The 12177-nt window shown below is 36.8% G+C and overlaps 1 protein-coding gene across 1 annotated transcript; it reads left to right on the top strand.

The window, feature by feature from the left end:
• Positions 1-461: 461 nt before the first annotated feature.
• On the top strand, positions 462-11418 carry GALC (galactosylceramidase; the record flags this gene model as incomplete). The annotated part of the gene is made up of 10 exons (XM_008942676.1): positions 462-617; positions 1126-1250; positions 2450-2577; positions 3027-3116; positions 4441-4530; positions 4854-4998; positions 5506-5686; positions 7561-7724; positions 9412-9488; positions 11275-11418. Coding segments are annotated over 10 exons (1300 nt in total), but the record flags the coding sequence as incomplete, so codon positions are not given.
• Between the last annotated feature and the right edge of the window lie 759 nt (positions 11419-12177).

Genomic DNA, 12177 nt, shown 5'->3' with positions numbered 1-12177 from the left:
TCTGAGACATTCATGCAGTTGTTTACTAGAGTTTTTAGAGTAATGCCTAATACTGTATCTTACTGTTGATTTTATAATTACTTATGGTTTTAAGGCAGCACAAGGTAGTGTGTATTTTTCAGCACATTACAGTTGTGAAGATCTTAAAGTTCAATTTCAGGATAAAGCTATGCTTTAGCAAGCTGCAGAAGTTACACAATATATTTAAAGTTAGGTTGAATCATATGCTGGCATGTATCAGCAGAAATCATCTACTTAGGCAAATACAAAAAGTGACGTAATATTACAGCTCTTTCTCATTCTCTTTTCTTCTATTCTCTTAGTATTATGCCAAAAAAAGTTCTGTGTTCATTTTCAGTTCAGAGGAGGTGAATCATTGCTGCTGTATGTACTTCCAAGCGTTGATTTTTTTTTTTTTTATTTTTGTGTTAAGTGGTCTTTCTTTTTAAAATATTGTGTAGGGCTCACTATCCTGGAACAAAAACAGTGCCAAATGCCTTATTAACTCAGAAGAAACTGTGGTCTTCAGAAGATTATAGTACTTTCAATGATGAAGTAGGTGCAGGCTGCTGGGCTCGGATCCTGAACCAAAACTACGTGAATGGAAACATGACCTCGTAAGTGTTGTTTTCTGGATAAATGTTTATCCATGTATATGGGTAAAGGAAAGCTTATTTTTTCTAGTGGTACTTAACCACTCCCCCAAAGATCTCCTCCAGAAGAACCTACTATCACCATCAGCAATAACCAACCAACAAAAAAACCAACAACACCCTAATAAAAAGCCATGAACCTTGCTAATTTATTTTTTTTCTACTTCAACACAGGTAAAAACCAATAAATGAAGTATTTAACCCTTAGTACACATTTCCTTTAATGTGCAACTTTTTATGCTGATGTAGCCAGAGAATGTATTGGTTTTGTAAGAAGTTCTCAACACTGGAAGTTTGTTTTCTTTTCCTCTCCTCTTTGTTTCTTTTTTCCTCTTTTAGCTGGAAAGAATTTTTTTTTAATTAAACTTCCTTTCACTGTATACTGAAGAAAAAAGATGAATAAATACTTACATTAAATTAATCTAATATTATGCATATAAATGGAGCAAACAAACACTTTTTATTCTTCCAGGACCATTGCCTGGAACTTGGTGGCTAGTTATTATGAAGAGTTGCCCTTTGGTCGATGTGGGTTAATGACAGCGCAAGAGCCGTGGAGTGGCCACTACAAAGTAGAAGCTCCTATCTGGATTACAGGTAAAACGTTTGCAATCAAAAGTTTGGTGACCTAACACGGAGCATAACTTGAATTTTCTGAGGCCTTTATTTAGTGGGTTTTGTGTGTATTTTTTTTTGCACCAAATTAAAGTAGTTTCATTGAAATTTTTGTGAATAAAGAAGAAAAAATCTTACCTCAAAAGAAAGCATAAAGACACAGTAGCAAGGGAGCTCTTAATACTTGACTATTAGATGCAGCAGAAATTAATAAACTACTGCCTTTTATGGCTGTTACTACTAAAATATTTTGATCTGAAGCGCTCGTAAAGGTTAGTGTGCTTTCCTAGTTCCTTTCCCTCTTCCTTTTTTAAATCCTTAAATAGATATTAGATATGTCTCAACTTAAGAAAATGGAACAAAACCTCTGTATTCTTGTCATGCTTGGATTCTTGGCTTGTGTGAGTCAGCATTGCCTTGTGCTTGGGAAGGAGGAGCATGTTCCCATAGTGTCTACGGACACATGGATTCACTGGCTGCTCTGTAATCCTGTAATATTTTACTGTCTTCACCACAGTTCAGTAGAGTAAGTAGCATATGCGGTGCCATAAAGGAGGAACAAGGCAAATACCTTCATTTTTTTCTGCCAGTTCATATAGTTTGTATATGTAAAAGCATTAAAAAAAAAAAAAAAACCAAAAAAAAAAAAAAAAAACCTACACTGTCACATGAACAGTTCAGAACAACTGAGCAGTTGCTCCTCTTCCCATGTTGCTCAGGATTTTCACAATCCTGGTCATATTCTTCCTTGGTACTCTCTCTTAAATGGTGAAAATCTTACTTTAGTTATTCCTCATGGAGATGCCCATCTTGCTTTCTCTGGCTCAAATGTTTATTAAAAAAAAAAAGATATTTGGGTAAATCTAAACTGTGAAGAATATTCTTATTGCAAGTGTGTGATTGATTTATAGTGGTGTACTAGTGTTTTCTTCCTGTCAAAATAATTGCTGTCAGTTTAACTGTTTCATCTGCCACAGAGATGATGTTTTTAATTCTACCTTAGTATAATTCTTTAATCTTTCTTCTTGTATAGGTAGAATTTGTTCTGGAAGTTCCTTTACTTTCTTCCCAACACTTTTGTTGTGTAAGAATGTATGAGAGAGAAATTTAATTCAGGCTACAAATGGTAATTTTTTTTTAAGCCCTAATTTTCTTCTGAGCTTTGTTCTGTTTTGTCTCAGCACACACAACACAGTTTACTCAGCCAGGCTGGTCATACTTGCAAGTGGATGGACACTTAGAAGGAGGTGGAAGTTTTGTAGCTCTGACAGATGGCCTAGGAAACCTTACCATCATCATTGAAACTATGGTATGTCCATCAGAAATTCCAGTGAACTAGAGAAGAAAAAGGAAATATTTATTATGAAGAACCTGTTTTGATTTATGTGGTTCAATATCTGTGAATTATGGTCTTTGATGCTTGTGCTTGTAGCTTTGTTAGTGAGACCATTAGAGATGCTCTTTTCTACCTTCGAATAGCTAGTTGAGTCTTCCTAGAGACCAATGTATGTGTCATCTTCATATCACAAATTAGCTTTAATATAATGATACTCTGGGAGGAAATGCTAAATACAGTATTCAAAGTAAAATTACTAAGCTAGTATAGTTACAGTTATCATTAAGATAACAGTGAAATAAATAGCTACTGATTGATCCTGTGTTGCCTTTTAATTTCAGTTTATGCTGTATGTTTTTCATGAACATTGCCATGTGATGCATTCTAGTAAAGTATATTTGTTATTAATTTTTTTTCTTCAGACTCACAATCACTCTCAATGTATTAGGCCTCCACTGCCTCATTTCAGTGTGAAACCTCAGAGGGCAACTTTCTACCTCAAAGGGTCATTTGTAAGTAATTCTGGAACACATTTGGTCAGTCTTGCAAACTGAATTGCTCTCCGTAATCAAATACATATAAGACAGTATTACAGGTCAGTAAAAAATGGGAGGTCTTTACCTCCAGTACTAGAGGCCATTACACGCCTGGCAAAGTTTTACACATCCTAGTTCTGCTTTTACCATGAGATGTAATGTCATAACTGAATTTGTAGTATTAATACCTCCCAGTCTAATCATCTGTATATTGGAGAAAAAAATCCACGGAAGTGTAATCAGATTTTTCTTTAGGATTTATTTCAAGACTGGGTGCTCTGACATGCTGACATAGATTTACTGGCTATCCTGGCCATGACCTTTCTAGTTACCAGCTCCTCTCCAGGAGACTTAACTGCAGTTGATTGTATATTGTAGGTTATGCTGTTCCATCCTTTGAAGAGATATTTTGAGAATCTCCCAGTTGTTTGGTTTTTTTTTTTTTTTTAAATCTCGCTAAACTACATTTCCCTCTGAACTGTGAACAGTCAATACTTTTTCAGTGTAATCTTTGTTAGTTGATTTGGATAATTGCTTCTAAGAAGGTGAAAGTGTGTGTTTATTTGGAATTAGAGTTCTGGTGGCATGGTTTCCTTTCGTTTAGGAGGAGATAGTTTGGACAATACTTTTGTCAATAAAATGATTTGCTTAGGAAAAGTAGTTGAGTGTCACTTCTGATACACAGCTTCCTTTTGGGGGAAGTATCAGATAGCTTATCCAAAACAAATTCTGGCTTGCTTGCTTTGTTGTTCATCTGAGTAGCTGTAGGGGTTGGATGTGATTCAAATCTGTAACTAATGTAGTTGATGTGCCATAATACTGCAGAAGTTTAGATATCTGTGAGCCGTGTGCTTATCTCAAAAATCATTATCAAAGAACCACCAACTAAACTAAAGGTCTCATTAAAACACAATTAGCAGGAGATTGTTCCAGCCTGGTTACTCCTAGGCAGGGTGCTTGTATCAAAGGGTTACTGCTGCTGGCAACAGAGAAGCTAAAGTTTGCTTGGGTGATTGTAATGCTTTCTGTCCTTGTAAGCAACTGCTTGTTAGCACAATGGCTTATTGATGTATCATCTATAAAAAGCCAAGCCCTGTGTAATGGCTAGCTGAACAGAGTTCTGGCACATAATGTCATCAGCAGCTGTAAAATAACAAAAAATAGTTACCCTTAGAGAACTGGTATTTCTGAAGGTGAATATTTAAAGTTTGTTTGGTTAGTTGGTTTTCTTTGTTCTTTGTTTTGGTTTATTTGCCTTTTTTTTAAAAAAAATAAAAAAAATTGTGTTGTTTCATTGCAGTATATGGTGGAAACCCTTCAAGTGTGGCATTCTAGACTTGATTTTGAATCTGGAAACTCTACTCTTTTCCAGCAACTCCATCCTGTAAAGGTGAGTCAATCTCAGTTCAATTATAGTCTAGCTGCAGTTTGTTTTTTCTTCCCCCTTTGCTGGAACTCCTGGACTTTCATGCCTAAACTGTATAATTAGGGATAACTAATACCCTGCATAAAACTGTGTAAGTCTACCTGGAAAGAACAGAGTTTAGAGGAAAAGGGGTTTTCAAAATAGCTTGGAGATACTCGGTGCTGCAACAAGAAGACAGGATTTTTGCCTTATGTCAGGACTTCAGAGGATCTCCTTTAATTCAGGAACTTTGGTGTTTTATTACTTAGTAATTTTATTTTTGCAGCTTGAGCTTTCTCTAATTCCAGGTGTGGAAGGGAAGTTTTTCTTTAGATCTAAAATTGGATGAAGTCTACACTTTAACCACGCTCAAGACAGGGCAGAAATGTAGATGCCCAGAGCCTCCACCACCTCAGCCCTTTCCTTCAAATTACAAAGATGATTTCAATATTCGTAAGTCAGGATTCTTTTATCCAAATACTTAATTCACACACAGGTACAGTCTTAATGTAGAAAGCTAATAACATTATGTTAAGTCCTCTAATGTAAACAATATGAAGTAGTCTGAATGTTTGTTTTACTTCTGTTTATTTATACCTGCTTCTCCAATGACTTACACCTGTATACTTCACTTGCAATGAGGTGTATGTAATTCTTTGTCTAAACTGGGTGGTCCTATTGCAAATGACACAGCTTATAACTATAGTGAACTAGTGTTTGGAAGAAAGATGGGGAAGAATGGAAATGACTTTGTTAACGTGTTTGCAAAAACTTGAGTCTGCTTAACAACAAAACCAAAAATAAAATCACCTTCCAGCTCCCAAAACTTTAGTTTTGGAGATTATTCTTTGATAGTATAAGTCAAAATTCTGGAGAATGTTTTCAGGGAAAAATTCTGAAAACAAGAGTACACAGAGAAGTAATGGTTTAGTGTTGATACATGTTTTATTTTCTGAACAGGTAATCCACCTTTCAGTGAAGCTCCAAATTTTGCAGATCAGACAGGTGTCTTTGAGTACTTTGTAAATGCCTCTGACCCAGGAGATCATGTGTTCACACTCCGCCAGGTGGTGGTTCAGCGACCCATCACTTGGGTTTCTGATGCAGACCAGACCATCAGTCTCATAGGAAATTTTCGGTGGTATGTAAATCCTATTTTCTGGTGACACCTGGGGAAATGTCCTCCTTACTCTAGAATGAGTTATCAGTCTGTCTCAAGCCTCATTTCTCTTGGATGGAGGACTTTTGCATTGAAACTCTCTGTAGACATATAGAAATGATGACTTAAAGGGACTTCCAGAAGCCGTTAAGCCCTACTCAGGGCTGTTGGCAACTCTCATAGATCAGCTGCTTCTGTCTGAATGAGTCTTTAAAATGTCCAAGGATGGAGAGTCTGCCACATCTCTTGGTAGCTTGGTCCACTGCTGCACGGTCTTGGGAATTTGTTTTTCTCATGTCCTGCTGGGCATATGTATTCAGGCTGATTTTCAGGTTGATAGGTCTGGGGTGGCATATTAGAAATACCATGTCAAAATCCTCATTCAAAGTGCACACAGAGTTTCAGTATGTTTTTGAAGGGGACAAAAAACATGATTCAGATTCAATTAGTTAATTTTGAATTTTCTTGCTTGATTGTTAACAATTTGATCAATCTCATATCAATGAAATATTCTGAGACTTAATTCAGTTATTTGTTACAGACTGCCATCTTCTGAGTGGTTCCTAGAATCCTACAGATTCAGTTGAACTGCTGCCTAAACCAGTTTTGTGTCTGGGTAAATGTAACAGATATACTGGTTTGATAAGAGTATGGTTATGGTTGCATTGAGCTCTATAACGATTATAAATAGGAATCGAGCCACATGTTTTGCATAATGTTTATTTAAAATTAAAAAGCCTATGGGAAAGAGCCTGTAAACTAATTGGTTTATTAATAGCATGTAATGCTAAACTTTATGCTTAAACCTTTTTCTTCTGTTTGGAAGTCTAGCTTAAATTCTTTTGATATGTTCCTTAAAATAGCTATTCTGTCAGATTTTTTTTTTTAATTTTGATTAGATCCTTGATCTTCCACTTTTTCAAAACATGCTTCATGTTTCTAACTTCTGCCCTGGACAAGTGATTGAATCACTTTGTTCTGAAGCCTGGAAGAATATCACCATCTTGTAGCTGGATGTTGTTTTTCAGTTACCTGATGTTTTCTTCTGCAGCCCGCTGTTAAACAAAGTCTCATATTCCCTCTGTAATCAACTTTTCCTAATCGAGTAGATCATATTCAGTGATCCCTATACTGGCTACACAGGGTGTATTCTTAAATTACTGTACTGAGATTCTTAAAAACTTCCAATTATTTCATTTTGTTTCACTTTTTTTCTGAATTTTCATCTTGTTTTCAGAACTAAGCTTGCTTCCTGAATATTCACCTGGCTTTTCAAATTTTACTGATCTGTAACTTTTCATGATAGTCTTCAGTTTCAGGTGGTCTGATTAGTTTGCTTCATCCTTGGTTTAAAGTTCATCTTGTCTTAGGGAGATGTTCTCAACCATTAGTACATGCTGCCAAAATACTGAACCAATGTTGCACTGAATTTCTCTGTGGAGTGGTATAGGCTTCAGTCATCAATGGCAATTTATTGTGATTAACTTTCAGGATCATTAATTTGGTTTTAGTTTGGATTTTAATCTTGTGCTTGTGAAAGCTTTTTGTTTCTGCTCCTAAATTTGTTAGTGTTTTGCCATGATGAGTTTATTGAACTTAGCTGTATCCTGAAAATACTGCTATGTAACACATCCTGCGTTACTTCTAATGTCTTTAGAATGGCTTAAGCAAAATGTGAGGGTTTTTTGTTTGATACACAGGGAGGCAAGAAAGAAACCTTATTTATGTAATGACTATATTTCCAAGAATCTGGGTACTTCTAATAGCGTTACATTATTGTAAATAATGTAATTTTAAAAATAAATAAATAAAATTTTACAAACAGTATTTGTTAAAACACTAAACTTCTCTTACAGGGTAAACATGACAGTCACTTGTGACATCTACATAGAGAAGCAACGTGATGGGGGCGTGTTTATTGGAGGGAGGATCGACAATGGTGGGATATACGTTCGACGTACCAGAGGAGTTTTCTTCTGGGTTTTTGCAGATGGCACCTACAGAGTCACTGGTGACCTAGGTAAGCAGCTCTTTGCTGAAGTGGATACTGATACATGGACATGCCATTTTGATAACCTTGATAAAAATGACTAGCATTCAGATTGTGTAATTCAGTTGTCATCACTATGAATTTAACCCGTTGCACTCTAATGATGGCCACGTTTTTTATATGTGGAGAGTATCTGAAGGTTATTGGCTGGTCTACTTCTCAATCTGAGCTTTCTGGATTTATTTGTTTTTCTTCTCTGCTGACAGAAACCTTTTTACAATAGCAAATATAAATTATTTTACTTTTCATAGGTACTCTGATACAATATTGAATACAGATCAAACGTTTCTGTAATTTTTGTACTACACCTAAAAAGAAAATCCTGCTTGAAATGCAGTGGCCTGTCTTGTAGAACAGTGCAAGTCCATGTATGTACATGTGGTTTAGGTGATGATGATAAGTGGCCCACTGTTCCCACAAATTATGCCTCCTACTGTTAGTCTAGCTCAGTGGAGTGAGAATGCATTCTACTTGTGATGCGAACATTCGTGTGCATTCACCTAGAGAGCACTTGACAAGGGCATGGAAGAGTGTATGTCGTAGCTCTTCATCAACAGCTAAAGGTTCTTTTTAATTTGCTTTGAAGTAGTGGCAGAATTTGTTGCTTAAATGCATTTCTTATCACTTCATGAGTATAAATTAAAATTTTCAATAGCTTCTGATGAGTCAAGTGCAACTTCTAGATCTAGAGTATATATGCTATGAAGACAGCCTGTTTCACACTTTACTGGACCTTAACAACAGTCATCTTCTATTTAATAGCTGTATCTTCTAACTTCTTCTCAGTTTGCCTTTTTTGTGTTGTTGTTTGTGGTTTTTTTTTGTTTGTTTGTTTATTTTTACCATGGATGGATAGTGTGAAGGAGGCTTTACACTAACTTCTCTTAACATACCAGTGCTCCCTAGGGAAACTTTGCAATGTCTCACTCCATAACAACTTAAACTTCATCTGTATGTAAAAATATGCTCACATTTAGGATTGACTTCAGTATTTATTTGTAATAACACATAACAACATTACACAGTTAGTTTGCCAGGCTGTCAAAAATTATTTTTCCTAGATGAAATGAGAGGATTTTGATGAACCACCTCATTATTTCAGCCTGAGACGCTCATTACACAATATGATTTTTTTTTTTTTTTTCCCTCTATAGCTATTTTCAGCGATCTTTGTTTTTCTAGAAGGGAGTCTGGATGTTAAATTAACTTGCAGCTAAAACTGTCAACTGAATAACTGAAGATTCTGCTTGTAGTGCTTAATTTTTTTAAGCAATATGATGATGTGGCAACTCAAACCCTACTATTTAAAAAAGTTCCAATATGTAAACATGGAGATCTATAGAACAAGCAGAGCAATAGCTGCTATCACACTTCATTAATTCATAGTCTGAATAGAGGAAATCCTTATCTCGGGTTAAATTCACAAGAGTATTGGAGATTTGGGTGAAAAAACAATCCTGGTAGAACAGGAGAATGCACTGGTAATGCAGAGTCCAGGTTTGTGTGTTAAGTCTTCCATGCTGCAGCTGAAATTGGTAAGATGTCAGTCCTGAACACTTCTGAAAAATGGGTACTATTTTCCTTTTGCTGGCTTGGTATTTATCAGCCTTGGCAAGAGAGTGAAGTACACTTTGCTAACCTTAAGCCTGTTTTGCAGCTGGAGAAGAAATATTAATGAAAGGACTTTCTGGTGTCCGGGATAATGCATGGCACACGCTTACTCTAAACATTCAGGTAAGGATAGAGGCAAAAAGCTACAAAACTTCTAGTCCTAAATGGTTTAGGCAAAACTATGCTATACTGTCAACCATCTACATCTGTTAGTTTGCCCTGTCTAAAAGATAAATATATTTAAATAATAATTTAATTTAACATAATTAAAAAAAAAATCTGTTATTTGAAACCAATATTAAAATACCATACCAAGTTTTGCTGCCTGTATTTTTAAGGCGATCTTGAGAAACTGGCGAGGATATAGAAAATAACTGGAAAGATGAGTTGAATGCTGGAGATAGGAGGGTTACAGAGACAAATCTCTTCTTGAATCTAATGAAAAGATCATGGCCTGACTTCCTGTTCTGAAGACTTTCAGCAGACTACTAAACGAGCCTGTTTTACAAATCTGGCTCACACCGATTCCCTTTGTGTGCCTTGGCCTAAGGTCTTGTGTGTGGAGCTGGCTAAGGACCTGGAAGTCGGGTGAGCTGTCATCCTCCTTTCCTATAATGGAGAAGCATGGGCATAGTGCTGCTGTGAGCATTTAATGGGAAGCCTGGCCACAGTTTTTTCCTCTGCCCGCTCCCCACCCCCTCCACTCCTTTGGGCTTTAGTTACTTGGTGAGGAAAGTAGCCCCAGGCTCTACTTTAAATGTACTTGTGCACTTAGCTGGGTGTGACATAGGTTGGAGTAACTGAATGGCTTTAAGTTCCTCTGTGGAATGCCTGAGCCCTTCGCCTAATGTAACCTTTGCAACTGTGATGTGGCCTGAAATATGGGGAAGCTTGAAACCTAGCTGCGGAGATCTACTGAAGCAAACTCTCTCTTAAAATCACACACCAACTCTTTCCCTCATCCTAAAATGTCAGTGAGTACTAGAAGCTCTTTTTTGTTCTTTGTGCTTTCACACTGGGAGACAAAGGGATGATGGTACCTGAGGCACAGAACTGGAATGGATGTATTCTAGTTTTGGCTTTGGTATACTCTCACTTCTGACAGTGATTGCTATGTGTGAAATGGGCAAAGACCCTTGCTAACCTAAATGCGGTGCTGATGATGAACATCAATTCTTTAAAACACAAAATGGTGATAATTTTAAAATTATGCTACTAACTTATTTTTGTGCTCTTAAAGTATTCTGTACCAAATACCTTTGATGTAATGACAGAAGTGCAGACCCCTTTTTAAAGAATTCTATGTGAACTTCTTGAAGGGCATTATTTGCTTTTACCTGTGTCTGTAATTGACTTTCAAATTAATACAAGTAAATGGAACTACATTTTTCCCCAAGTACTGTTTAGTGGAACTCTGGTAACATAAATTGTAACTTTTCATGGCGCTGTTTTTAATTTTCATGGTGACATGATACTTGAAAGTTCTGCTGTCCCCTTTTCCTCTCAGCTTAGTGGCCAAAATAAATTTCTCCCTCCTTTTGGATTTTGCCTAATTCTGCACAATCAGTGTGAAGTGTATCACATTCCATTAAGACAGTTGGGCTGTTTGGGAGAGCCTGACATAAATGGATGAGGAAAGCCTTTCAGTTTCTACACCAAGTTTGCAAAGCTGTGAATTAGGTGTTGATGATCCTTTAATACATGCTCTGTAAAGGCATTGGATCTGTTCCACAGAGCTGATAGGCACTGGTGGAGCCTATGCAGAAGTGCCTTTACGTGGAAAACGTGTGAAATGCTGTTGAAAGTTGACTTGACATCTTTCTGCCTTGTCTCTTCTCCCATATGAGTAGGCTCACTGTCAACACAATCACTGGATTTTACAAAGCTAACTTTTTCCTTTTTTTGACAGGGCACTTCTGCCTCAGGGCTGCTAAATGGTTATCCACTCTGGGAGAACGTCACCGTTTCTAAGCCCAGCAACGGCTGGGCTGCTATCGGGACTCGCTCGTTTGAATTTGCACAGTTCGACAACTTCCACGTTAAAGCCAGCTGAGGTGGCTTCTGTGTTTGAGGAACTCGGTTCTCATATTCCTTTGGATAAGAGCCAGCTCAAACTTTGAGGACAGCTTAACGCTATGCTGAGATTGATCTGTTGGCAAGGAATCCGAATTCTGTCCTTAATATTTGTTGAAGGTTTACTTGAGTAGGTATCAGCATGACTGTAACTATGCCCTGGTTGCTATGGGGGTTTTGCCCTTCACTTTCTAGGGGCAAATTTTAGTTCAAGGTAATAATGAAAATAAAATAATGGATTTTAAATCTCTTTTCATAACAACATCTTAAGTTCCCAGCTCACTTTTAAGATAACTTTGGAAATTAACAGAAGACAGAGGCATCTCAAGCTGCTTTTTTAACACTTACCTGATTGAGTCCATTCCTTTCACTCTGAAACAACTAAATGCCAGTAAACATTATGAGACAGTGGCCCCATACTTTTCTAAGTCTGTCATTCAGATTTCATTTGGACGAAGTACCTAGTTTTTCTACATTAAAAAAAGATGTTTTGTCTGTTTTTTTCTGGTACAGTCTGAAGCTAGACATTACAGTACTCCAAGTGCATTTGATTACTTCTTCCTGATTACTTCTTCCAGCTTTCATTGCCAGCCCTAAAATAGATCATATTTTCAAAATGTGCCTTATGGCTGGGAAGGTAGTGCAGGACGTGTCTTTTAAACTACCTCCTCTTTCCAATGAAAGGGTTGAAATGGTTGAATAGATACCATAACTTGCAGTTTGTTAATGATAGCCTTGT

This window comes from Merops nubicus, unplaced genomic scaffold (genome assembly GCF_000691845.1).
Source record: "Merops nubicus isolate BGI_N331 unplaced genomic scaffold, ASM69184v1 scaffold28290, whole genome shotgun sequence".
Taxonomy (NCBI): domain Eukaryota; kingdom Metazoa; phylum Chordata; class Aves; order Coraciiformes; family Meropidae; genus Merops; species Merops nubicus.
The sequence above is the reverse complement of the archived record's forward strand: the minus strand, read 5'-3'. Positions and strand labels throughout refer to the sequence as shown.